General features: G+C 39.6%; 4 protein-coding genes across 5 annotated transcripts; 1 reads left to right on the top strand and 3 right to left on the bottom strand.

Moving 5' to 3' along the window:
- Positions 1-177: 177 nt before the first annotated feature.
- LOC103477291 (delta-1-pyrroline-5-carboxylate synthase-like) lies at positions 178-6,664 on the bottom strand. Its single transcript, XM_008430320.3, has 17 exons — positions 6,513-6,664; positions 5,916-6,032; positions 5,503-5,654; positions 5,273-5,422; positions 5,074-5,178; positions 4,825-4,983; positions 4,613-4,703; positions 3,917-4,041; positions 3,674-3,818; positions 3,510-3,583; positions 3,301-3,400; positions 2,694-2,914; positions 2,467-2,604; positions 2,204-2,399; positions 1,362-1,483; positions 992-1,274; positions 178-872 (listed from the first exon to the last, which is right to left on the bottom strand). The coding sequence occupies exons 2-17, from the start codon at positions 6,010-6,012 to the stop codon at positions 691-693; spliced, it is 2,340 nt and encodes a 779-aa protein (XP_008428542.1). The 5' UTR covers positions 6,013-6,032; positions 6,513-6,664; the 3' UTR covers positions 178-690.
- Positions 6,665-7,506: 842 nt separating this feature from the next.
- LOC103477358 (E3 ubiquitin-protein ligase TRIM39) lies at positions 7,507-11,309 on the top strand. The gene is made up of 6 exons (XM_008430432.3): positions 7,507-8,461; positions 9,350-9,445; positions 9,529-9,762; positions 10,132-10,154; positions 10,254-10,387; positions 10,481-11,309. The coding sequence occupies exons 1-6, from the start codon at positions 7,886-7,888 to the stop codon at positions 11,065-11,067; spliced, it is 1,650 nt and encodes a 549-aa protein (XP_008428654.2). The 5' UTR covers positions 7,507-7,885; the 3' UTR covers positions 11,068-11,309.
- Positions 11,310-13,455: 2,146 nt separating this feature from the next.
- On the bottom strand, positions 13,456-18,205 carry LOC103477290 (factor VII-activating protease). Its single transcript, XM_008430318.3, has 13 exons — positions 18,059-18,205; positions 17,762-17,858; positions 17,575-17,658; positions 17,385-17,495; positions 17,170-17,286; positions 16,971-17,081; positions 15,573-15,744; positions 15,382-15,479; positions 14,887-15,301; positions 14,657-14,799; positions 14,243-14,377; positions 13,999-14,144; positions 13,456-13,877 (listed from the first exon to the last, which is right to left on the bottom strand). The coding sequence occupies exons 1-13, from the start codon at positions 18,116-18,118 to the stop codon at positions 13,713-13,715; spliced, it is 1,854 nt and encodes a 617-aa protein (XP_008428540.3). The 5' UTR covers positions 18,119-18,205; the 3' UTR covers positions 13,456-13,712.
- A 1,781-nt stretch (positions 18,206-19,986) lies between these two features.
- On the bottom strand, positions 19,987-25,000 carry LOC103477289 (putative E3 ubiquitin-protein ligase TRIML1). Of its 2 annotated transcripts, XM_008430317.3 has the most exons (5): positions 22,361-25,000; positions 22,012-22,245; positions 21,877-21,923; positions 20,891-21,033; positions 19,987-20,806 (listed from the first exon to the last, which is right to left on the bottom strand). In XM_008430317.3, exons 1-5 carry the CDS (start codon positions 22,478-22,480, stop codon positions 20,235-20,237), a joined length of 1,116 nt encoding a protein of 371 aa, XP_008428539.1. In that variant the 5' UTR covers positions 22,481-25,000; the 3' UTR covers positions 19,987-20,234. The 2 variants fall into 2 exon arrangements, with proteins under 2 accessions (XP_008428539.1, XP_081472337.1); XM_081616211.1 differs by having other exon boundaries at positions 19,987-21,033.
- Positions 25,001-25,012: the final 12 nt, after the last annotated feature.

The following is a 25,012-nucleotide window of genomic DNA, read 5'->3' as shown; positions in this document are numbered from 1 at the left end:
TTACTTGGTAAAATGTATCCTAAAGATGTTATTAATGGGGCTACAAACAGCCACAGATTTTTTTTTTCCTTTCACTCCAGTTTTGCATTTTTTTGTTCTAATTTATCACATAAAATTAACAATGTGCAGTACTTGCAATTATATATAGTCTGATAAGTACAAAGTACAAACTCATGATTTAAGAACTGTACACCATATTTATTAAATTATCTCTGCAAAGAGGACAGCAAAAAAAAATCAAAATCAATATCTTGCACAAACAGTACTTGCAGTGATTTACAAAACAAAGGGAGACTTTAAATGTAAAAAAATAAATTAGAAAATCACAGCTGAGCCAATGATACATTTTTTTAAAATCTTGTTACAAAAATGACTTTGTAGAAGGAAAAATGAGCTTTACCTCATGTCTGCATTATGCATAGCTTTTTTGTTGTTGTTGCTTTAGCAAAATGTATGTTTTGTTGATGCACTGAAAAATTCAGATTCACATGTTTCAGCACTGGTTCACACAATTAGGAAATTGGAAATCTACAAAAATCAACCCGATGGTGTCTGCATATCTGCACTGATATAGTAAACTCACACAGGTGATGAAGGAGCAGCTAGGAAGTTGAAATGATACCGTTTGATACAAGACTCTAATAAATTCTTTCCAGACATCTGTTGGTTTGGCTCCAGCTGGGAGATCTCCTAATTAATATGTCCCTGTGGGACCGGGATGCTTTCGTGGAGATATTTCATACTGCCTTGCTCGGAGAAGTCTGCCACAGTGTGGCCCTCTCCTCGAAGGACCCATTTGGTGGTGAGGAGTCCCTCCAAACCCACTGGGCCCCTGGCGTGTATCCTTGCTGTGCTAATGCCAACCTCAGCTCCTGCAGTGATTAAACAAAAAATGTTTTAAAAGAAATGTGGAAAAATCAATTATTTTTCACTTGAATGCTTTGTTTATTAATAAGGAGGAATATAACTGCATGCCTAATGTTTTACTCACCCAGGCCAAAGCGGTATCCGTCGGCAAAGCGAGAGCTGGAGTTCCAGAACACGCAGGCGCTGTCGACCTGCTGCAGGAACTGCTCGGCTGTTTCCTCGTTCTCTGTGACAATGACATCAGTGTGGGAGCTGCCGTATTTGTGAATGTGGTCCACGGCGTCCTGCATGCTGTCTACCACCTCGATGCAGCACTCCAGGTCCCCATACTCTGTTCGGAGAGACTTCACCTCAGACGGGCTAAAGGTTAAGTACGATGCAAAGCGAGGACCCGCGTGAATCTTTACCTGAAAGACAACCATAATTAGTGAAACAAAGAACCAAACTCAACTTTCTAGTGGAGACCAGATTTGGTGTCAGCGCTTGTTTCTTACTTCTTCTGTCCTCAACATATCAATGATCTGGTCGAATAAAGGAGTGCGCAGCAAATCTCTGTGAATAAGGAGGGTCTCCATGGCATTACAGGCTGCAGGGTAGTCACATTTGGAGTCTTTGACTAGGACAAAAGAGAGTCTCCATGTTTATTCAGCAACAAAATGCTCACCATTTTAATAAACCTTCTAACTTTTTTCATCTTTTACCACATCACGATCACAAACTTGTGTCTTATTGGGATTTTATGTAAACATACAGTCAGAGCTACAATAGCATGGTTGGATCAAAATTATTCATGTGTTAGAATGGCCTAGTCAAAGTCCAGAACTAGTTCTGACTGTTTTGCGAAGAACAACAAAGATTTAAGTCTCTAAATTTACAAAACTGGTGGCGATATACCCCAAACATTCTGCAAATTATTGTTTCAGAGGTACTGAAAACAAAAGCATGCCACACCAAACGCAAGCCTGAATTTCCTTCCAAGTCCCAAGAATGGACGGTTCTGTATAATGTGGAAAGATCAAAGTAATGCTTGATTTTAGCATTACTTTGCTAAAATCAAGCAAAGTAATGTTTTCATCTAGGAAACATTAATCATTGTACATGCAAAACAACTAATTTTGTATGTTTGTATCGAGTTTTCAATTTATTTTTATAACGTTAGTTATAAACAGGATTTGGGTCCTCAACATAAAATTTTATGGTCCTCAACATAAAATCCCAATGAAACACACTGTAGTTTGTTGTGGTAATCGACAGAATATGAAAAAGTTTAAGAGATATGAAGCCTGAACAAAATCCCAGAATGAAGTCTTTTCAGCTGTGTGCCGTTAATACATACCAACATCAATGGCTTTGTCCATGCTGGCTTCACTGTCGACGTAAACGTGGCAGACACCCTCACTGTGGCCCAGCACAGGAATGCCCTTGGCTGCCCTCTGAATGTCTCGGACCAGCTCAGAGGAACCTCTTGGGATGATCAGGTCAATCATTTTGTCCAGCTTGCACAGGTCCTCCACCTCCTCGCGTGTGCTCACCTTTATAACATTTTACATTTTAGCGCAAGTAGAAAATTAAGGAAGTGACTGAATAAACAAGCCTTACCAGCTGAATGGCATCAGCTACTCCATGAATTGAAAGTGCTTCCTGTGTGAGTTGATGCAGGATTTTGTTGGTGTTTGACGCTTCTTTGCCTCCTTTAAGAAGCAAAGCGTTTCCGCTGGCAATCGCGAGGGCCGACACCTGCAAAGAGTTTTTATAACATGATGCATCGGTTCTGTTAACCCAAAATTTTAAGAAAAGCTGAATTGTTGGTCCTGGGACTGTTCTACCTGCGGGAGGCAATCTGGACGTGACTCAAAGATGACCAGCAGGACCCCGATGGGAACAGTGATTTGCTCCAGCTCCAGGTTGTTAGCCACTCTGGTCCGCCTCAGCACCCGACCCACACTGTTCCCAGAAGATACGGCAAGCTGGCGCAGGCCGATGGCGAGGCTGTTCAGCTTTGCAGTAGACAGACTGAGGCGAGTGATCAGAGGCTGCGACAAACGACCTGAGTGCAGAGTGGTTGATTATTTTAAAAACAGTTCGAGATGCACCAATTAATACTGTAAAGTCCCAATTCACCCGTTATTGTATGTTTACAAAGCACATCAACTAACCGGGTGTACTTCGGTGCAATTTGTTTGGAGTTTAATGACCAGAAAAAAAAAGGTTAGGGACATGTGTTTTGATACACAAATGTAGAACATTTTGAAGCACAGTCATTTTAAAACTACTTTGTTTTTTAAACTGTGTCTCACATTCCTTAGAAAAATGAAAATTGACATTGGGAGATCAGAGTTGAAAGAAATTCAGACAAGAAAAAACAAGATTGGTTCAGCTCTGACTGAAAGGAATCATTTTCTTTTCAACAACAGCACCAGCAATTAGCTCTACCTGTTGCTGTTGCTAACTCCATGTCTTTCCTGTTGGCACTAAGAATCTCATCCTTCTTTTCTGTAAGTAGCTCAGCAAGACAGCAGATGATTTCTCCTCTCTGAAAACACAAACATTGTGATACATGATTTAAAAAAAATAAAATCAATAAAAAAACACATTATCTCCTAATAGCTCCTCATTTGGGGTGATATTTTTCACCCACATACCTGTTCAGGGAGTAAAGATGCAAGTGCCCGTCCAGCGTGCCGTGCCATCTCCGTCTGCTGCTCCACAGTCGGCCCTGATTGTGGTCAATACATATACAGGTCAACATTAAATGCACTTCCAAAAATAAGGATCAAGTACCTTATCGTGTGGTTTCGATAAATACCTGCAGGTTTTACTTCGGAGAAAAAGGTGCCAACCTTTTTCCCTTCGACAATGTCTGTGATGACGTGGCCTGTGACTTTAGGATCCGTGCCGTTGGCGATGACAACTGAGGTCCCTCCTTGAAGTGCCCAGAGGGCTGCTTTCACCTGATCCACAGCAAATATTTAATCAGAACTTTGTCATTTTTAAAGTCAAGATCTTCCTTTTTTATAATCAGAGATAACGGATCGTCTGTAGTGCTAACCTTGGCCTCCATGCCACCGATGCCGACTCTGGACTTGGTGCCATAAGTGATTGACTGCTGGTCCCCAGGGTAGAAGATGTCAATGAGCTTAGCATCGTCTGTTCCAGGAGGACTGTCATACAAACCTGCAGGACATAATTTTACACATTAAAACTTTGACTTTGAGTTAAACTTAGGATGTTTTAAGACTTTTATGATCAATTTAAATTTAAAACCTACCTGATTTACAAACAGTCCTAGACACCCAACTACTTTTAAACAGTAATTTTCTTCAAAGATAAACTTGGGGATTAGTTAAATAGACGAAATTATGTACAATTCGAAACATCGGTAAGTGTTAAACTAAAACATTCAGATTGGAGCTAAAAAGATGAAAATTACTCATTTTTCAATACCACTGTGAATCAAAGCATACATCCAAACTGACAACGTATTGCTGTCAGAAAAATAAATATTAGGTTGGCCCAGTCAAAGTTCAGTACTAAATCTGACAGGAAAAAAAATAGTGGTTTCATCTGAACAGGTATGTGGACAAAGGAGCCTGACAGATCTGGAGAACTTTTAAAAGCAAAGTAAAGCAAAGGGGGCAAATATTTTCAAAATCAAAATGTGACACACTGATAAGACTGAATGCTGAAATTAATCGCTTATATGTCATTTTTTTGTCAACAGCAAACATTTCCTTCTTCACTGTACCTTGAACGTCAGACAGAGCAATGAGAAGATCAGCTTTCATCTCAACAGCCAGCCGCGCAGCCAAGCTGTCGTTGTCTTTTATGCTTATGACCTAAAATACAAACAAAAACTTATTCACCTAACATGTCTCTTAGTCACACTTTAAACAGAAACTCGTGGTCAGTAAATGGACAGCACAAAAATGAGCAGCATGCCCAACACACAGTACCCACATTTACCCCCTGTAGGTCACTGTTGGGAACAGGGGGTGGCACAACGGCGTCGTTGGTGTTGATGATAGGCACGATGTTCATCCGCAGCAGCTCGTGCAGCGTGCTGTTCAGGTTGCGACGTTTCTGCTCATCGTGGAAATCCAAATTGGTTACCAAAATCTACAAAAAGGACAGAAATAATCACATTTAAGAAGCTTTTTAACCCATCTGCTGTTGGTTGTAATCTGTAAAGAAAAGCCAAATACGAACTTGTGCTGTGCAGATGCTGTACTGGGTGAACATGGCTTCATACAGAGCCATCAGACCACTTTGTCCTGCAGCTGCACATGCTCTGGCCTCTAAAACTGGAACGGACTGAATCAGAGAAATCAGATTAGAAGAACAAATTAAAGCACATACGAGTATTTTATAAGTGGAATTTAATTTGTGGTGCTAAACAATTAGTTACAATGTCTTTGAGTTGGTTCTGTCCAGAGTGCAAGGCTTGTCTGACGCTCTGAGACAACAGTATCTCATGTCGGAGCCGCTGCTTCCCAAACGCCACAGCGCCACTCGTAACAATCAGCATCTCCCGGCCTTGATTCTGCAACATGGCCACCTGGTCGTACACACAAAACACTACTTTTTAGGTTTCTATTTGAAAAGCGACTCCAATAAAACGTTTGTCAGCAGCATCACCTGCTCCACTATGGAGGCCAGACGTCCCAGAGCAAGGCCGCACTCATCGCCTCGTGTAACCACGGCGCTGCCCAGTTTCACCACGATGCGCTTGGCCTGCTTCAGCTCACTGCGGTGGGCAAACGATTTCCCATGGGAACGTGGGAGCAAAACTGCAAGAAAGAAGAGACACATTTTAAAAATGTGAGGGGCGTTTTTACTTAAATACATGAAATTTTGAGAATCGCAAGTCAGGGAAAATAGGTCTCCATTTAGCTGATGGGGTTGCTGAAAACTTAGATTTTTTTTTTTTATTAGGTTTAGGGAAGATGTACAGACTGATGCATGAATAAATCAAATGAATGGATAGACATATTGAAATAAGCATCAGGAATAAAGCCTGGAACTATAATTTGTCCTGGGTTGTAGCTTACATTTAGCCTGCGAGAATCCTCTGATGGAGACTGGACAGACATTGGACTGCCGGATCCTGGATGGCAGGCGAGAGCACAGAGCCAGCCTGGCAAACATGGCACTAAACACCTGAAGACCTGTAGAGATGACCATACACATCAATGTCACGTTACTGCAACAGTGAAATAACCTCAACTGCGATAAGCTGCAGTTTTATTCAAAGATGGACTGCATGGGAGACTATCTACAACAGAAATAAAACATTTAAGTATGTTAAATACGCATCATTCAGTTGTACTTTCTGGGAAGTTTGCTTCCATGTTCGAAATGTTATCATTGTTTGTTGTCATAACATGACACACTGACCCAGAGAAGATGTTTTCAGATCACCGAAATCCACAAAAAAGTGTTTTATACAAGTAAACCATATCATATATTAATTAACTATGCTTCAAAACTCAATAAATAAAAATACGACGCCTGCTTAGCACATACAACTGATGTCAACACGAGCCTGCAGCGAGCAAATGTTAGCTAGCTTTAGCTACAGTTAGCTGCAGTTTCGAGACATTTAGGAGTAGCAGAAAGTTGTTTAATTGAACAAAATAAGCTGTTACCTGACAGTGCGAAGAGTTAGAAAACCTGCCAACACAACAGTGGTCTGCAAAGAGAAGACACGTAGTCAGTCAGTCAGTCTGACTGCTGCCACATCCACAGCCCACGTTGTTTGGGAAGAGAAGCGGACAGAAGGGATTCACGAAGTGACTACGTATCTACTCGCGACCAGCGTTTACGCAGGAAATCCTATAAACTAAATTTACGTACGTTGGAACTACGCAGAAAAATACGTTCTGGACGGCTTCTGTTAATAAAGCAACTATATAGAAATAGTAACAACTATTCTGTAAAATTTGTAGCGATGAAAAGGTCCAGAACTTATAGAACTACAGTAAATTGTTGCCTCCATCAAATTACAGAGTGCATGATGGTATTGATAGAGACAAAGGTTATATTTCATTCATAAAAATCGCTTTATGTTTATTTATTTATTTATTTATTTCCATTTCAAGCTTTCCTGACAGCTTTGCTAAAGAATATAGTGCTTCTGGGTGCCTCACCATGTAGGGTTAGATTTATTTTTCCTCCTTGATATTAAAAAGGCACAGACTTGTGCCAATCTACAAAATGTACTACAACAGCAACATCACCAACGACAAACTTAAGTGGTTGTACTTTGACATTCCATCCATTTTCTTTTTATCTGAGTGTGCCAGAAATATGGACACACTCAGCTGTGTCCAGGTTTCAAATACTTGGCCTTGGGTGCCTGTCATGCATGATGGTGGCAGCATGAAGCTATGGGATTGATTTCCAGCCAGTTTTACTGATAATGGAGATATTGTCCTTTAAACTCTACCTTAATTTTTGATAAACAGTTGAACATTCTATAGGTCAAAGCAGGTTAATATTAAGCTCCTGGAATTGCCTTCTCAAAGCTTAAACCCCTGTTAAGTTTATGTGCTGTGCCTAAAAGCTGGGGAAACATATCAATTGAATAAACTTTGCAAATTCTGTTAAGGACATTGGTCAAATATTCATTCAGAATTATGCAAAAAATCTTGCTGATGGCTAAAGTAGTGTGGTCAAAAAGTGGAACATGCTGGGAGACATTAAAACCAAATATTAACAGGATGGATGCTTATTTGTGAGCCAAATTTTTAAAAAATTACTAAAGTTAAACGTTTAAGTACGTTAAAGACTAATTTAAATGTAATTCTTCCCACAGTATTTTTATTGGTTCTGTGTTCTGGAAAGCAAATGTATCTCTCCTGGGATGGGGTGGTTTACAATAGCTACTGATATCCCCCCATCTTTAGTAACCTGACACTATGAGGCTCTTTATAGGCTTGTAAACATATGAAACATTGATGAGCTGGAAGGTCAGAAGCTCTGGGTACAGAAGTCTGCCATAACAGGTGAAAGCAGCACCATGGGGACTGTTGGCGAACCTTTGAAGTGTCCCGTCTGCCAAGATTTTTTCACAGAACCCGTGACGCTCCAATGTGGACATGACTTTTGCCTCATCTGTATCCGAGCTGTTTGGGAAACAGATGAGTCCACTGAGGGTCCTTTCTTCTGTCCAGAGTGTCAGATATTCCTCCCACCTGATCTCACTCTGGACATAAACACAAGCCTTCAGGAAAAAGTCAAGGATTTCACCGCAAACCACCAAGCTGAGACCGACTCTACAGCAGAATCCTCTCCAATTATCCACTGTGACCACTGCATAGAGAAGCCGTGTGCGGCCATCCGGACCTGCTTGACCTGTGACGCCTCGCTGTGCCAGGCCCACGCTCAGCTGCACCAGCAGAGGTCTGCCCTGAGGGAGCACACGCTGGTGGACGTGACCAAGGACCCGCTGTCGCTGAAGTGCAGGGAGCACCGGGATGAGCTCAAGCTCTTCTGCATGGAGGAGAAAATCCCTGTGTGCTGTTTGTGTGTCCTGGTTGGAGTCCACAAGCACCACAAGGCATCTCAAGTTCATGAAGCCAGTGCTGACTTTAGGGTAACATTTTTATTTTGTTTTTCTGACATATTCTATTCTGCCACAAACTAAATAATGACTCCAGTAATTGTTGTTCACTACATCTATTTAAAATGTATGTTTTGATAGGTGAGTGGAAACTAATGGTATGAGTGCATATGAGGCAATTAGACTGTAGCGCGTTAGTCCTTACAATGCCACCTACTGTCCAATCAGCGCAACTTCACAATATCTTGCTAGTTCTGGAGTATGACGCCCTTTAGGTAAAACAAATGATGGTGTCAATTAAAAACTAAAGATTAACATAAATGCAATGTTTAAAACGATTCAGTGATGTGACAATATCAAAACGAATCATTTTTCAACCAAAGAGGCCATCATGCACCGCTGGATATATTTTATCTCAACATTTGTCCATTTTCTAATTGTATTGTTTCAGAAAATAGTTCAACAGTAGTAACTTAGTTAGTGTCACTTACTCAAGTTTTGTTGTCAAACTTTTTTTTTTTTGACAGCAAACATACATGGTACAGATAGGGTTTATTTTATATTGCTAAACTGCAGCAAGGTTGCATGGTGGTGCAGTCACCAGCCAGTTGTCTTGAAGCGATGAGATCCTGGGTTCAAATCTCAGATTGGGAGTTTACATGCAGATAGAACCAAGGCTTGATGTGAATACTTTGACTTAGTATAAGTCAAATTAGTATTAATTTATTTTGCACATTTATACATATATTTACAGGTCTAAGTGCACGTCATCCACCGAAGAGCACATATGAAAATGTTTTTAAATTGTACATGAGAGCAGAAAAATTAAGTTCACATTTTGTCTATGCCCAACGAAAAGTAAAACATCCTAAATGTGGTTATGCTAATTCATGCCTGATTCAGTTTCATGTCTGTCTTCAGAGTATGTTGGTGGCTAATATGAACGAATTACTGAAGAGGAGAGTTGAAGCAGAGCACGCCATTAAGGACTTGGAGTCACTTTACACACAAACTGTGGTACAGTCATCAGGGGCTTATAATACCCTCCTTTTTTCTCTTGCAGGCAGCCTTGCGTTCATGACATTTTAATTATCTTCCAGAAATCTGCTGCGGATTTCAGAGAGAAAATCTCAGACAAGTACAGCAGAATCCGTGTGGTTTTAGACGCAGACGAGCGTCTAATGATGCAGATTATAGATGCAGAGGAGGAGTACATGACGGACTGGCTGGAGGCCCAGAGGGGCATCACGGAAACTCAGATTAAAGAGATAGACAGATTAAGAGCCTCCAATAAAGCTCTCCTCCAGGAAACAAATGACCTGCAGTTCCTTCAGGTGAGTAAATAAGTCATTGAAGTATGTTACAATGATCACTAAACCACAATGGATTAAACCTGCTATGAATCAGACACCGCTGGATCTGCAGGCACAGCCCATAATCTAGTGCCACCACCTTCGATCGTGTACAGTTTGCCTCTATTTACATGGACATTCTTCCTTTCTTTATAAAGAATGTACATTTCTGCCAGAAACTGTGGATTTTCAGCATATGGACTAGTGATTAGTCATGAATTCACCTTTGTTTTTGTGTGTGTGAGTTTTCAGTTCTGCATGTACTTGATTTGTTTTCCATCCCCAAAAGTAACATTTCTTAATTTTGTTTTGAAGTTGAGCTAAAACTGATGGCCTGTTCATTTTTAACAGCAAATCAGATCACAGAATCTTTGGTGAGTATATTTTTACACATTATGTTTTGGAGTATTTAACCTTTCTTTTGTATTATTACCAATTTTCTTTGACATATTTAGTTTTTGCTTTCTTCACAGCGATCCATTGGATTTTCCTCCACTGCAGGCCGTAAACAGGGATCTTTGTGACCATGAAAAGCTGAAAACTATTGAGAGGCTTGTTGATGATCTCTCACTAGCTCTGTCGCAACACTTTCCACGAATGTGGTCATGTTAGTGATTAATTCAGGATTTCATAAGCAACTGATCATCATCTGCATAAATGTGGTGCTGACTGTCACTTTTTTCTATTATTATTATTACAGACCTAAGTTCACCGGCTTTAGATCCAAAAACAGCCCATCCGAAACTGGAAATATCTCCGGATAAAAAACAAGTTTACTGGAGACGCCATCCTGTTGGGGACAGACCGAACCCTCAGCCTTATGACTCCCATTACAGTGTTCTCGCTCAGGAGAGCTTCACAAATGGCCAGCATTACTGGGAGGTGATTGTCCAGGACAAACCCTTCTGGATGATTGGTGTCACCGCAGGCTTGGTCACTAAGAAAACCAGTCCAGCTCAGAGTTCCTCCAGCCTGGGTGTGAACAGCACATCCTGGTGCATCTACCACGGAGATGGACAGTACCTGGCTTGCCACGACACTCAAGAGAAGCCGCTGCCGGTAGTAAAGAGAGTCAGGAAGCTGGGCATACTGGCTAATATCCAGAAGGGGGAGCTGTCATTCTATGATGCGGATGCAATGACTCTGCTTCATGCTTTCTGTGTGCAGTGCACAGAGCCTCTTTACCCCATATTCAACCCATGCATCGATATGAATGGAGTCAACAGGCAGCCGCTCACTTTGTTCTGGATTAAGGATCCCTGGAATTGGGAAGAGGATGAAAAATGAATTATATTTTCTGTTTATTTCATTTGAATAATGTGGTGAAAATGTCAAGTCAAATAATTACTTGTAAATTAGTACAATGTCAGATATTTGCATGGTTTAAACAATAATCACTCAATCTATTTAAGTATTAGGAGGTAGATGATAGACAATATTTTCCTTCAGTGTTTATATGTTATCAATATATTCCAACTTTAATTCTATAGTTGTGTAACGTTTTTAATAAAGTAAATACACATGGAGAACTTAGTGTGGAATATTTTCTTTACAGGTTCAACATCAAAAGTTGTACTTTACTTTGCCTTGACAATGTATTCACACCGCTGGACGTTTTCTACTTTTTGTCACATTACAACCCCAAAAAAACATTTGTGTATTTTATTCAGATTTTATATGATGGACCAACATGGGTCACGCGCTACCCCCAAGTATCAACTCTTGAAAGTCTCAATTATATTTATGTCTGAACTTTAACAAGGCCATGGTAAACACATGAATGTTCTGTACTATAGCTCTGGTGGATATTTAGGCTTGCTGTCCTGCAGCATGGTGAACTTACGAGTCAGTCTGAAGTCTATTGCAGCTGCTAACAGGTTTTTATTCAGGATAGTCCTGTATTTAGGGCCCATCCATCATCTCATCAACTTTATATGTCAATATTATACGTACGAACAGATGTTGCAAAGCACTTTTGCAACATCTGTTCCACTGTTGAAGGTCTCCACCTCTTATGAGCTCATCATGTTGTTGCATTGCAGAAAGTACATGAATCATGTGTAAACTTCTGATCTGTTCATTTTGTAATCGCCCCCTCGGTTCATCAGCCCACAGAGGACAACAGCCTTCAGTGTCAGATGTCCGTGGCTTTTTTCGCCTCTACAGCAAACAGTGCAGCAAGAGAGATAAAATAACATCAACTGTGAACTTTGCTGCATTGAGCTTCCACAAACACTGATGTTAGCAATTATTTGTATAACATCTTGTTGTCTCTTAAGCAAAATTGATTAACAATTACTCAGATTACACAGGCTGTTGGCAAGTTTATAGGTTAGAAAAAGCATTTCAGCCCAGTTCAGAGACGAATGCATTTAGATCCAGCTGCCCAAATCAGCATAAGGATTTTTAAAGATGTGTAAAAAGCCTTTGTGTAAAAAGCCTTAACATAAACCCATCTTTCTTTTAGTACAAAAGTTCTTTCTCTGTTCGCTAGCAGTGAACTTTTCCTTAACTTACCCAGAGTGCATTGTAACAAGGTAAACGTGTCCTCATCCTACCTTGTTGATCTCAGTTCCAGTTATGCAAAACTTTTCAGTTATTGCCCTGAAAAAGAGTGACAAGTCATTGAAATAAGTTTTTCCACATTAAATTATTAAGTTGTCAAATTAACTTCACAAAAATATAGTAAGTTGGATAAATTGATTTTAATTAATTCAAATTGGAAATGCATTCATTTTTTACTGTACGAGCATTACGAAACAGCTATTTTTTTGTAGCCAAAGACTCACAGAAATCCTCCTAATTTGCAAAGCATGTTCTCTTATCTTTTCCATATTGAAGAGTGGATTACACCCTATTTTACCTAGGAAATTACAAAGTCAGTTAATTAATAATCAATTATTCTTATCTGTTGATGTAAGCATTACATTTTTAAAAGCCATTAGTTGCTTTAATTTTATAGCGATCAATAAAAGTGCCAAAATCCAAAAGGAGGAATTTCTTTGTGTGAGAATTTATTTTATTCCCTTGTTTCAAAATTTTATAAAATTTATGCAGAAATTAAAATGTAGAAAATTCATTTCTTTATTCTTATGCTTTTTACTCATCTTTCAGGTGTATAGTGGGTTGCTGTAACATGAATTCATAAAAATTCAAACTAATGTAGACCTTAATTCTTACAGCATCACACACCACTCTTACTGGAATTAATATCTTGTCTCTCCCATTTCAAGCTTGGCTAAAGTAAAGGAGCCTGATCGCATTTACATCCTAAGGAGACAGGAAGTCTGACAAATAAAGTTCTGATCAACTTAAACAGGTTAAATCATATTTAAACTGGAGAATAAATGTGCTAAAAGATCCCCCACCCCTAAAAAATTCTCCAAGGACTGCAGCATACAAATGATAGAAAATATTATGCATGCTCTTTGACAGCCTTTGTAGTTTCAAATGCAACATAAATTTTAAGGAATTCAAAGATTTTCTCCATTTGTGCACCAAAGCACACTCCCCTTACAAGCTCTTTTTAGTGGGCTTGTGTTGTTGGTTGATGCATTTGAACAATAGAAACAAGTTCATTTTTTTTTATTATTTGACTTGTCAATCACTGATTAATTGGTGCATCGGTTAATTTTACCTTCAATTTGCTAAAATGACAACACATGAAACAGAAGCAAAGGTTAGACATTGTATCCCTGACGGAACACAGTGGAGCACACTTTTATTGAGGTTTTTTTCAAATTATTTTTCACATTCGCCTGTGAGAAAGTTACAAAATATGTTGAGAAAATTTCAGGGTTTTTTTTGGGAGGCTTCATAAGAGTTCAATCAGGTGCAGGGCAGTTATGAAACAACACAGAGAAAAACTTCAATCACATCTTAATTCTCAGCCAAACACGCTGGTATGTTCATAACTAGTATTCTTGGGTTATTTAAGCAGGTCCTTGAGTCTTTGAATTGATCCAGTCGAGGAAGTTAGAGACTCTTGAGTAGACTCCTGGTTTGTTTTTCTTTCCACACTGATCTCCCCAGCTCACCACACCATAAACAACACTGGTGTTATTCTGCTTGCAAGTCAGTGGTCCTCCAGAATCCCCCTGAAACAACAGATGAATGGAAAGTAGAGTAGAGAAAAAAAAGTGGCAGGTGGATGCAAAGTACACAGACACACCAAAATGTTCAAAGAAAATTTAAAACTAAAGCATAAAGCTGACTAACCTGGCAGGAATCAACGCCTCCTTGCAGGTGGCCAGCGCAGAACATGCCATTATTTAGGACGTTCCCGTAAATAGCTGGCTCAGAGCACTTTGTCTGGCTGATCAGCAGAACATTAGCCTCTAACAGGTGATTTGATCCATAATTCGCTGCAGATGTGATTTTGAACAATTAGGACAAAATAGAACAAAATGTAAGTTGTAGTAAACAGAGTGAACCAAATAATGAGGACAGGTCGCATACATACAGTCCTCGGTGGCCCCCCATCCAGAAATGGTGCATTCAGTCCCATCAGAGATTTGGCCACTGGGCAGACAAGCTGTCTTCACAAACTGGGTCTCATTTGCGCAAACTCCATTTGTCCCCCTAAGTCTTAACAAAGCTTCAAAAATATGGATCAGATTAATGTCACACGAAAATCGGAATGTTTTCACTAGGTAATTGTTATGAAAATGTAAGACCAAAAAAGTCTCAAATCAGTTTAGAAAATGAATATGAATCTTACTGGTCAGCAAAAATCACTGTCAGGGTTTATTTTGATTCATTCAAAGGACAAATATCATTTTAGAGACATAAAATCTAAGAGTTTGAGTGTGACAAGTCTAAACACAATTGGAGGGCAAAATTGGCTTTTAATGGAAGAAATGCAGTGCAGTTTTACCTATGTCGTTGTAAACAGCTTCAGAAGTCTCCCTGTAGTTCTCGTGGACAATTGCATTCTCAACTTGAATGACTTGAGCTGCAGGATCATGTGTGTCCAGTGACAGGGTACCCATCACCACCTGCATGTCCTTGTTTTGTTCACTGTGAAAAACAAAACACCCAGTAAACAAAAGAGCTGAATGAAAGTCATAATCTAACTTCTTCAGATTTGGAGGGTTGTTTTCTTACACGCAATGTCCAGCTGTCAGAACCCAGCAGCTCTCGATCAGAACTCCTCCACAGACGTGGCTGTATTTCATGTTGGAGTTCTTTGGTTTCTGTTGCACAGAAACCTGCCAGGGTATTGCTCCGGGACTGACTTTCAGACCCCCAAAGATTCGAGTTAAGATCTTTTTTGGTTGAGCCACTCCGCAAGTTTCGAACTGTTTTGGTGCAGGAGATGGAGATGGCACAACGGGGGAGCCTATCGGTTCCTTGGTGGTCTTTGCTGCTTCAGAGGGAGTCGGTGGCGGCTGAACTGTAGGAGGCTTGGGACCACTAGTAGGGGTCTGGGGACCACTAGTAGGGGTCTGGGGACCACTAGTAGGGGTCTGGGGGCCACCAGTAGGGGTCGGCGGGTCACCAGTAGGAGGTTTGGGTCCGCCTGAAAATGCAAACAAATAGTTTGTCGTTTGTTGACCTCATCATCAGAGTCAGAAACCTACTAGGAGCTTTGTTCTGGACCTGTTGGTTTAGGACATTTATTCACATCGCAGTAGTCCCAAAACAATCTTAGTCCTCTTCTGAAAAAACACCAGGGTTTTGGTTCTCCATCTGGGTTTCTGCAACATTAAAAAGAGCTAAGTAATGCACCACAAATGCATAATATTGACTGTAGTAGTTGTAATACAGTTCAGTCCTGTTTTTGCTCCAACCTGCAGAAGTTATGAGGGCCAAGGCCGTCATCATCCTCAAACGAGTTGAAGGGATCAATTCCGTTTTCCAGGATGAAGTGGGAGTTCCAGTAGAGGCACTCAAAGCCATCATCTGTCTCACTCACATTCCCACGGTAAGACTCGCCGTCATCCACATAGCAGTCGTTTGGACCTAAATACACACCCAGTGTCTTAATAAGTAGAAAACTCACATAATGTGAATGCGTCACGTTTCCCACCCCTTTTCTTTTTCCTTTGTTCCCTCTGTTTTTCCTTTTTTCCAAAGTTTTATTTGACAGACCATAAACAAACCCAGTCCTGGGTCATTGTTCTGCTGGAAGAACAGTCTCAAGTCTTTAGCTGCATTCAACAGGTTTTCTTCCAGGACTGTCCTGTTTTTAACTCCATCTATCTTACCATCAACTTCTGACCTGCTCGAGAAAAACATCCCCACAGCATGATGTTGCTACCACCCTGCTTCACCATATGGGTGTTGTGTTCAGGGTAATGGGCAGAATCGAAGAAAAAAATACTTTTTCCTCTATATTGGTGGTGTCCAATTCATACTTTGTGGTGAATAGCAAACTTTCTTGACTTGACTTTATTTATCTCTACCTCTCTTCCATCAAGACTAATACTTTGTACTTTCAAAAGATTAGCCAAAACTAAGGAATGTACTTTTTTTATTCTCTTCTAGCGCTAATGTTAGCACTAACTAACGTTTTCCTTGTTCCTTGCCTTTTCCCTCAGTCTTAGGTGGGCGGACATGTCTTGGTAGTTTTGACTCCACAGGTCTAGTCCATTTACCAATTATGTGACTTCTGAAGGCAATTTGTTACATTAGATTTTATTTAGGGTCACCAGATTGAGAGAGAGAGAAGCCATCCTTTGTTGGGTTTTATTTAAGAAGACATTTTGAAACTGCAGTGATAATGAAGCCCTAGGCGTAAATTCAACCTGTAAGACTCTTCCGGCATCACATATCATCACGCTTTCACCCCAGCCAACCAGGACGTACCACCGCTCCACCTCGATCCAATCACCTGGCAAGAGCTCCTTCAAAAGGCAAAGCAACCACAGATCCACCCACTTCAGTTGTGCTTCAACCCACCTCCACCCTGTTTCCACCACCAGCCTCTGGGACGCCTCCCCTCAAGATTCCTCTCTCCAAACTCCGCTCCACCACCAGTGACTGGGACCGGGGGAAGCCCTACCTGAGCCTCGTTCGAGCTGATCATCAAGCTCGCTGCGATTCTCAGCACGCACGTTTTCCGCTGCTGCCCGAGCGCCAAATTCTCAGTCCAATAAAATTGTCTAACTGCTGTTTCTCTCTCTGTGTGAGTCTCTACAGATTGAAATGCAATAAAATGTGTCAAAGTATAAGAGTGCAGTATTTACCAACACGACAGAAGCGTCCACTGAACCCTTCGGGACACTGACAGTCAAAGTCATTCCCGTCACGAACACATTGGCCACCGTTTCTGCACGGGTTCTGCTCACACACAGAATCTTTGCACAAAAGAAGAATCAAATACACACAATAAACGTCTTAGAAGTGAAACTAGCTGAAGATGTAGTTTTGCTGTTTGTTCCTTACGTCGTTTGCAGTCTGGAGGCTGGAACGGGTATTTGCATTTGCACTCGTAGAAAGGAGCGGTTGAAGTCAGCACACACTCACCCCGACCACAAACACCTCTTCTGCACACTTTCGGGCCTGACAACCATAAGCACAAACAGTAGCTGCTGATTTTACAGTCTTAGCTGGACACTGACAGTAACTTCAATAGGAAGAAGATGACAGCTTCATCCAACCTTTCTCGCATCTCCTTCCCCTGAAGGGCTCGGGACAGTCACATTTGTACCCTCTCCTGCCTTTTTGCTTACACACACCATTGTTAAGACAGGGATTGGGTGTACACTTGCCTGGCAAATTAAATGGACGGATGTTTTAATCAGGCAAAGAAAGACACAACTTTTTAAAGAGTAGGTCTAATTATTATACCATCTAGATCCTGAAGGTCATGAAGCCAGTCCAAAAAAGGATGATCTTCGTCATCGTCATCAGATGACTCCTTGAAGACGATATCTAAAATAATATTTTCATTTCAGATTTGGAATGCATCATTTCTTTTGTTGAATTTTTTTTATTATTATAGGATCAGTATTTTTTGACAAAATGGAGCTCCAACCTTCAATTATATCTTCAAATGTTTGCTTCTTTTTCTCCCGCCCGTGTCCTCTTGGTTTGTCTTTGTGTTTGTCTTTGTGTTTGTCTTTGGGTTTCGACTGATTTACAAAAAATGACAGTTAGAAATTTGTTAAAGCATTTAATAAATAATTCCACCAAACACAATAATGGTTTTAATAACAATAAACTTCATAGGATAGAACTAATTGAACAATAATAATAATTTAAAAAATAGTTGTAATTAAGAGTGGTGCATTTACTACATTGTTTTAAGATAATATATGTTGTAAATACTTACTTCAGTGGGGATAAGGAGCACAGCCAAGAAGAGGAAAATGAGGAGCAGCTTCAGTTTCATGATGGCAGAGCACCAGACGACGTCCAGGAGGCCCAAATGAAACTGTGCAGCGCTGCAGAGAACCTGCACTTTTTCCTACATTTTTACACAAGGACACTAACCTTTGAAACTTTAGTTTAATCTGGCACTCATCCATGATGCTGAGTCAGTTTTATTGATTTAAACTCTACAATAAGAAACCCTACAATGGCTTAAAGATGTTTTTACAGCTGTTTTGAATATTGCATGTTTTTTAGTGTTATTTGTGACATGTTTGCAGGCTTTTTACAATAAAAAGCATCACATTGTCAGAGTGAGCCCTGCACTTGCAACACAAATGCTCAGAGAGCATGTTTGCTAAAACCTCACTGTTTGTTTGCGTGTAGACTTTGAATCACATACACTGAGCACATCAACAAGTGGAGTATTTATACAGCAATGCCGTTTCAGGACATGCATATTTCTGCAGGGGCGTCTGAATAAATCAGGATATTATTGAAAAGTTCATTTGCTTTAATAAATTAGTGAGAAGATTAAAATTAATGTAACATGTAATGTAGTAAACTTGATGACACAAATTATCTGTATTTGTTTTGTCAGTTTTGTATAAAAAGAAAAGAAAAGAAGAAACAAAAAAAGTAACTAAGCATTTCAGATTATCAAACAAATATAAGAATCAGACAATGATACCCTAATTAAATACATAATGTAGTTTTCAAATTATGTTTTTATTTCTAAAGAGAAAAAAGCTACTGAAACCAACCGACTGCTCCCCTTTGTGAACTAACAGTTTTGATTCAGTTTAATTTCCCACCATCACCATGGTGATTATCTCATCAGTAGAATCAAGAAATCACCTAAATGCAATCTGAAATGACAATATGAAGTAGACTAAAGATCTTAAAAAACACAGCATCATGGACTCATCTAAAGAAATTCAATGACGGATGAGAAACATAGTAATTGACATCTGTCTGTCTGGAAAAGATTACAAGACTTTGGGACTCCAACCAAAGTGAAAGCCGTTATCTTGACCTGTATGGAACAAGCCTGTTTCAAAGTCATGAAAAATTCAAAGGCAGAACCTTTTGGACGGTGTGAGTCGTATTGGTGTAAAACTTTACACGGTATTTCATAAAAAGACAATTGAACTTATGGACCTCAATGAATTGCTGCAATCAATCTAAAAATGAATTGTGTTCCCTAACAGAGCGTCATGAGGGAAAATGTCAAGTCACAGTTCACAACCTTAAGCTCAAGCACACTTGGGTTGCACAACAGGGTAAGGATCCGAAGCACAGCAGCAGGTTCACCTCAGACAGGTTAAAAACAAAAGAAGGATTTGGAGCGGCTCAGCCAAAATCTGGACTTAAATCCAATTTAATGCCTGGAGCATGACCTCTAAATTAGAGGCTCATGATCAAGAATCTGTCCAGGATTTTAGAAAGGATATATATATATATATATATATTTTTACAGTTTTGCAGCTGTCAAATAAATTAAATTTAAAAAATACTTTATTTACCTCCTGTGTCAAACTCGAGGTCTGGAGGCCAAATCCAGCCCATCATATATATGTATTTTTTGTATCCCTTTAAACATAAAAATAATCTTTAAAAGCAGTCACATGCTTAAATATTGTTTTAACAATGAAATAAAGACAGTTTTTGTCCATATGCTGCCAAATTACTTCATTGTAAGAAGATGCTCAATATTGATCAATAAAAATGAACGTTGGTCATTGGCGGAGAAGCTTATATTTGTTCTGTAAGCATAACATTCAAGTCTCCTTTAATGCAATTCCTAATTGTAAAACTGTCTTTGAGCCAAATGAAACTTAATTTCATTCTTTGTTCGTTTTATTTGAATGAATGTGATAAAAATCAAAGTCAAATCAAAAACAAGAAATTTATTATCCATTTAATTGTTGTCTTACAAGGTAGCAATGAAACCAAACGCACAACATCAAATAAGTTAAGTTTGAACAGCTTAGAAGGACACATGATTGGTGCTGTTGTGATTGGTGGGCTAAAATGGAACTGGGACCCCAAATCCTATTCTGCTCAGGGTCCCTAAAAAATATTGTGCCGGCCCTGCATTTTTGTAAGTCATGTTCTTAGTGTACATTCTTATTCAGCTACAGGTCACTTGTAGGAGACGATGCATTACAGATTACAATAGGACTTGAATTGGCGCCGCTGTGGTTGTGACCAGGACACAGGGCCAGGTGGAGGCACTCAGAGAAGGTTCCAGCACAGAATGAGAACAGTGGTGTCATTTTATCCGCTTCTAGAAACGTCACCAGCCCGGCAGGGAAGCTGCACAAAACACCAATTTGACAGAAACGTTTCGTAAAAGGCAGCTGGTGAGGCACCCCTCCATGCCAGGCAGTGTATTCCCCATCGAAGAACTCCACACACCAGGACACGGCACCCCGACCCAGCCAGCACTCCTCAGATATGCCTTTGCGAGGAATGGAGGGATAGGTAACACCAAGCTCCCAGTACGTCTTCCCAGTCACATCAATTTCCCAGTAATGGCGGCCAAAGCTGAAGCCCTGCAGACTGATGACGTTGAGGGTGGTGTCGAACCGTCCCGGTTGGTCAGGGAGTTTCTGCCAGGCGTCTGTGTAGGAGACGCTGTCACATTTAGGGGAGATGACCAACTTTGGGTGGGCCGTCTCTGGGTCCAGGTGCACCTCACTGGAATCTGGGCACAAATGGGGAAAACTCAGCATAAAATGTTTCCTAAAGAGATAGCGGTGTAATGAAGGAAGGTGATGTGGGAACTGACAGCTTTTCAGGAGCTTCTTTATTAACGGGGTCTGCGAGTAGACAAGGAGCAGCATGCTGTTGGTGAGGCTGAGGATCTGATTAGCTTTAGCTTCATCGAGGTTCACACTGCTGGGATCTGATTGGTTGAGGACATCCAACACTCTGACGAATGAAAACCATGAAGGAAGTATTACATATTGGCATAATGCCTTGAAACTTCCTGCTAAAGTTTTTTTTTAGCAGAATTTTTTAAATCATGCCACAAGTACAAACTTCAGTTTATTTTATTTGGATTTTATGGTAGATCAACACAAGGTAATTCATAAGTTAAGCAAAAAAAGATTTTTCAATATTTGATTAATCGTCACGACAATCATTACAAGAAATGATTACACAATAAATAATTGTAAGGAAGAAAAATTAAATAGAGAAGGAGCCAAGAGACTCATGTCAACTGCAATGATCCACCACTCAGCTGGGAGAATCTGTTGACAGGAAACAAGTGGTGTGATCTACAAATCTTCTACCAAAGAGTGGCATTAAGAAAGCCATGAGGTCTGACCAGACAAGGCTGTAATTAAACTTTTTGTCCTACTTGCAAATTTGTATGCATGGGGAAAAACTTGCAATGTTCATAACCCTGAACAGACAATCCCCTCTGTAAAACATGGTGGTGGTAGAATCATGCTGCAGAGTGTTATTTCCTTCTTGTCAGATTGCTCCTCCTCTTATCTGACTGAGAACGATCTAAATTGGCAAAACAATTTCTAGATGTGCAACAACTATAACTTTAAGTGTTTTATATGGTTCCACAAAATATTAGACTCTGAGGGGTGAAAAAAATGTACACCACACTTTTCAGATTTTTAAAACCATAAGTTACCTTCCTTGCACTTCTCAGTTGTGCACTACTTTGTGTTGGTCTTCACATAAAATCCTCTTATAATTCTCTGGAGAGGAAAACTTTGTGAAGAATCACAAAATAGGAGTTGAAATTATCCATACCTATCTACTGTCTCTGTGTCGTCCAGTTCAGCATCTAAAACGAACGACTGAGAAATAGTGGAAAATCTAGGTCAGCTGTAGGTTTTTGCTCTTTACATTTAAACTCTCATATATGTTTTTTTTGTTTTTTTTTACCATAGAATCGGGCTCCGTGTCACTGTGCTCCAAAACTAAAGAAAGTCTGGCCAAGTCCTGCTCTATTTCCTGGATCAGAGCACAGTTTCTCTCCATCAGTCCATCCAAGGCAGAGACGGCAGCCCTCTCCTCCATCTCCAGGTGGGACAAGGTGAGCCGCAGATCCTCCTCCAGAACCATCTGGATCTCCTGATATTTCATCGCTACATTCTCTCTTATCGCTGCAGACTTTTTCTAGGTGCAGTAGACATTGAAATCAAATGAAATTCTGCTGGGGGGTCATTCGTAGAGAATCTGTTAAAATCTCTACACAGATAGAGCCTTTTTCAGAAATCAGAGTAAAACTCACAGTGATTTCTGACTGACGGGTTGCCAGTTTCTTCAGTCTGTGTTTCACAGCGTCCCTTTGCTTCTTCAAAGATACTAGATGCTTTTCTAATGTCTCCTGTGGGAAAAGGTTGCACACCATTTAGCAAGCTTACGTCTGATGATTTGCTCACCGTAAAATATAAACTGCAACAAAGTGGTGGCTGAGTGTGAACATTGTTTAAAGAGAGACTACTTTCTTGCATCACGTCTTTGCACGGTAGCTGTTCTGTAAATCGCTTTGTCTTGTGTGTCTCTACAAGCCTTACACGGTTTTGAGAAATTTTCCACCATTTTCTCTACAAGCTGTCATATATGTTTTTATTGAGAAATGTCTCTGTTTTTCTCCTTTGTCACTTTAATGACAAGTTACCCGGAGGAGAGGTTCATACCCACAGCGTCATGCTGCCACCACCATACTTTACAGTGGTGGTGTTAGTCAGGTCCTGAGCAGTGGCTGCTTTTTGTCAAGACATAAAGCTTAAAATATACTAGGCCAAAAAAGATCTACTTCACCTTTATCTGACCAGAGACTGTTGTATATCTGTTCTAACAATCTATTGCAGATGTTTCTGCAAAATTAAAGCAACAAGTGGATTTATTTCTAACTCACGCTCAGTCAGCTCCACTTACTCCAGGTGAACTCTGCAGGAGGATCTGAAGGATTAATGGAAATAAGATGCACCTGATCTCAATTTTAAGTACTTTAGAAAAGGGTACATTTTTACTTTTTTTTTTTTCTTTTTACAAATGTATAAAAATATCTAAAATATGTTTGTCTTTGCCATCATGTGTTATTTTGTGTGTTGAGTTTCAAACATAAAAACGATATTCAAATCTGTATTTATGGGGTGTAAATAGTTTCCGATGGGACTTTATGTATATTCTCTAATAAGACCAACACTCTATTGATTTACATCCATATATTGATTTTTATCCACGTTTTTTTAATTATTTTACTCAGTTGCACATTTCTTTGAATCTAAATATTCTGTTTCTTCAACTGTACAGTAAATTTTAAATGACGTAAATTTGCCTTTACTGTACAGTCATTTCTTTTAGTTATGCATCTTCACCTGTGTGTGTGTGTGTGTGTGTGTGTGTGTGTGTGTGTGTGTGTGTGTGTGTGTCAGTCTACATGCTTCCATTTGCCTGTCACTTTGCTGCTGATACACTGATACACTCATGGACAAAAAAATAATAATATTGCTGTCCTTTTGTCAGTCCACCATAGCTTAAACATGTTGCTGCCTGAACAGATGTCACATGACTGCTATACCATTTCTGCACAGATTGACATACACACACCATTTCTACTGTAGGCATTGGTGAAAATGTCTTTATTCCACAAAGATGGAGTTGAACCCTGCAGAAGAAAGTTGTTGAGAATAGACCAAGATGTGAAATTTTATTCTCAATTTGAGAATAAATAAATCACAATCTAGAATTGTCATGGAAATCTTAGTGGTTATTGTGCAGGCTTCAAGTTTTAATTAAGTTTTTTTTCTCTCTTTTTAAAACCTGACTTCTGCTGAAAAAGCAGAAGTTAGAGCAGACTGGCGATCTGAACCTGCTGACTCATCAAGTTCAGTGCTGAAGAATCAGCACCAGTCTCTGAAAGGAATGCAATATACGTAGTATAACATATCTGTCTTGCTTTTCAGTGGCTTGGAATGATACACTGCTTTTGGTAAACAATCACAGAAGTAATTTGGGGAGGACATCCCCACACCTTTTTTAAAAGGCAGTTTAGGTTCCCTGCTGTTTTTACCATCCAAAAACATTATCACATTGTCAAGCACCAGTTCCAAGCAGAAGCCAGTTGCCCTTTTAGTTTTTTTCTTTTCTTTTATTTTTTTTTTTACATATTTTGAACTTTATATTGTTTTGTAGGGTAAATGGCATCACACTCATCGGCATTCAATTGTGTCATTACTTAATTTTATAAAAATCTATGCAAATGCTCTGTCTGCACTAATATGGATTCACTCACTTCAGGATGCCGAATTCTTGAAACTGAAGTAGAAAAACTAAGAGCATGAGCTACTTTCCAATTATCCAATTAATTTAAGAACTACCTTTCCGCTTAAAGGCTCTTAAAGATCATGGAAATGTCATTACCAGATGGTCATTTGAACATTAGATTTAAAAAATCCACAAAAAGGTGATGTCATGGTAAAAGTGACATCCTGATTCAGCCGAACACTGTAAATTCATCACCAATATACGCCCCATGTTCAAACCGGGAACGAATTCAAAGCAACACAAATACCTCAAGCGTTGACAGGAGTTGCTTTTCTACAACTTGTACTTCATTTACTCATGTTTCCTGCTATACACATGGCAGCTTAAAGATTACCATTCTTTTGTATGAGGACTTTTCTTATATAAATATTTTAAGTATTTTTTTTTATATTTAGAATCAAAACATTCTAAGTAAAGTGAAGTCATAGCCTGTCTTGATTCAACTGAATTATTTTTCAGTTGAGAAAACTTTCTGAAAAATTGCAATGGGCGACAGTGGTGTGAGTATTATACAGCATTCTTACAGTAAAGTTAAAGGAAGACTTCTGATGAAGATTTTAGGTTTGTATTTCAGTCCTAGGATAATTTCCCACTCTGTGCTAACATCCTC

This window comes from Poecilia reticulata, chromosome 15 (genome assembly GCF_904066995.2).
Source record: "Poecilia reticulata chromosome 15, P_reticulata-male-v2, whole genome shotgun sequence".
In the NCBI taxonomy this organism is placed as follows: Eukaryota; Metazoa; Chordata; class Actinopteri; order Cyprinodontiformes; family Poeciliidae; genus Poecilia; species Poecilia reticulata.
This window is presented reverse-complemented; position numbering and strand designations above follow the sequence as displayed.

Coding starts and splice junctions, on each gene's coding strand:
- LOC103477290 (XM_008430318.3), bottom strand. CDS start 18,118: ATGAAACTGAAGCTGCTCCTCATTTTCCTCTTCTTGGCTGTGCTCCTT. Junction 17,659..17,761: donor ATTTGAAGATATAATTGAAG/GTTGGAGCTCCA, acceptor ATATTATTTTAG/ATATCGTCTTCAAGGAGTCA. Junction 14,378..14,656: donor AGCTGTTTACAACGACATAG/GTAAAACTGCAC, acceptor ATATTTTTGAAG/CTTTGTTAAGACTTAGGGGG.
- LOC103477289 (XM_081616211.1), bottom strand. CDS start 22,480: ATGGTGTGCAACCTTTTCCCACAGGAGACATTAGAAAAGCATCTAGTA. Junction 22,246..22,360: donor CCCGTCAGTCAGAAATCACT/GTGAGTTTTACT, acceptor TACTGCACCTAG/AAAAAGTCTGCAGCGATAAG. Junction 21,924..22,011: donor ACACGGAGCCCGATTCTATG/GTAAAAAAAAAC, acceptor ACTATTTCTCAG/TCGTTCGTTTTAGATGCTGA.
- LOC103477291 (XM_008430320.3), bottom strand. CDS start 6,012: ATGTTTGCCAGGCTGGCTCTGTGCTCTCGCCTGCCATCCAGGATCCGG. Junction 3,819..3,916: donor TCGGTGGCATGGAGGCCAAG/GTTAGCACTACA, acceptor GCTGTGGATCAG/GTGAAAGCAGCCCTCTGGGC. Junction 2,400..2,466: donor TAGCTGATGCCATTCAGCTG/GTAAGGCTTGTT, acceptor AATGTTATAAAG/GTGAGCACACGCGAGGAGGT.
- LOC103477358 (XM_008430432.3), top strand. CDS start 7,886: ATGGGGACTGTTGGCGAACCTTTGAAGTGTCCCGTCTGCCAAGATTTT. Junction 8,462..9,349: donor AAGCCAGTGCTGACTTTAGG/GTAACATTTTTA, acceptor GTCTGTCTTCAG/AGTATGTTGGTGGCTAATAT. Junction 9,763..10,131: donor ATGACCTGCAGTTCCTTCAG/GTGAGTAAATAA, acceptor CATTTTTAACAG/CAAATCAGATCACAGAATCT.